A 791-nucleotide genomic window follows, 5' to 3' on the forward strand; every position below is an offset into this window, starting at 1 on the left:
CCCACACCTTCTACCTTCCAATTCTCCATGAGATATCTCCTGGATGTCTCGCAGCTACTTCTCCCACCAAATGACAGAAACAGCGGAATCAGAAGTATTGCGGTGCTGCTCAGTCCTTTAATGACATTAGTTGACAACAGAACCTGGCTTCCTGAGCTAGGCGACATTTAGCTTGGGCTGCTCCAATGACTCTTGCCAGGCTCGGGGACGCAGGCTTTCAGCCTCTTCTAGATGCACGCTTTGGGTCGAACAGAGTGAACGCTGCATCACGGTAGCGCGGCACTTCATGGCTGTTGGCTGCCCTCTCCGCCTCTGGCTCGGCAGTAGGCGCACTCGGCACACTTGGCGCACTTGGAGCACTTGGCGCACGTTGGTTGTTGACCTCCATGCCCACCATCTCCACGATGTAGTCCGTCAGGGAGTCGAGCATGACCATAACCAAGTCATTTGCGCCGGAACTTTGATCTTGATTCTGTTGATTGTTTTGAAGAAGGCGATCCACGTAGGTCAAAGGAGACTGCAACTCGGCGGTTAAATCGTGGCCTGGAGTCTTGGTGGAGTTCGCAGGGCTTTGATTTTGTGACATGGTTGTTGATTTCAGTCCGATCAGCCCTTCTTAACTGTACGTATAGCTGGACTAGGTCTTTGAAGACACCACCGCTCAGCTCTGCGTCTTAGATCTCTGCACTCTAGCCCCTCATTGGTCAGGGAGCCCTTTATGACATCCTGGACTTTGGGTCGTCATAGGTGTCCATTGTGACCTCATCAGACCTCAGCCTAGAAATGTCCCC

The 791-nt window shown here is 52.6% G+C and overlaps 1 protein-coding gene across 1 annotated transcript; it reads right to left on the bottom strand.

The window, feature by feature from the left end:
- Positions 1–217: 217 nt before the first annotated feature.
- On the bottom strand, positions 218–586 carry LOC132225031 (huntingtin-interacting protein M-like). Its single transcript, XM_059680238.1, has one exon. It carries the CDS (start codon positions 584–586, stop codon positions 218–220), a length of 369 nt encoding a protein of 122 aa, XP_059536221.1.
- Between the last annotated feature and the right edge of the window lie 205 nt (positions 587–791).

Source organism: Myotis daubentonii, chromosome X (genome assembly GCF_963259705.1).
Source record: "Myotis daubentonii chromosome X, mMyoDau2.1, whole genome shotgun sequence".
NCBI lineage: Eukaryota > Metazoa > Chordata > Mammalia > Chiroptera > Vespertilionidae > Myotis > Myotis daubentonii.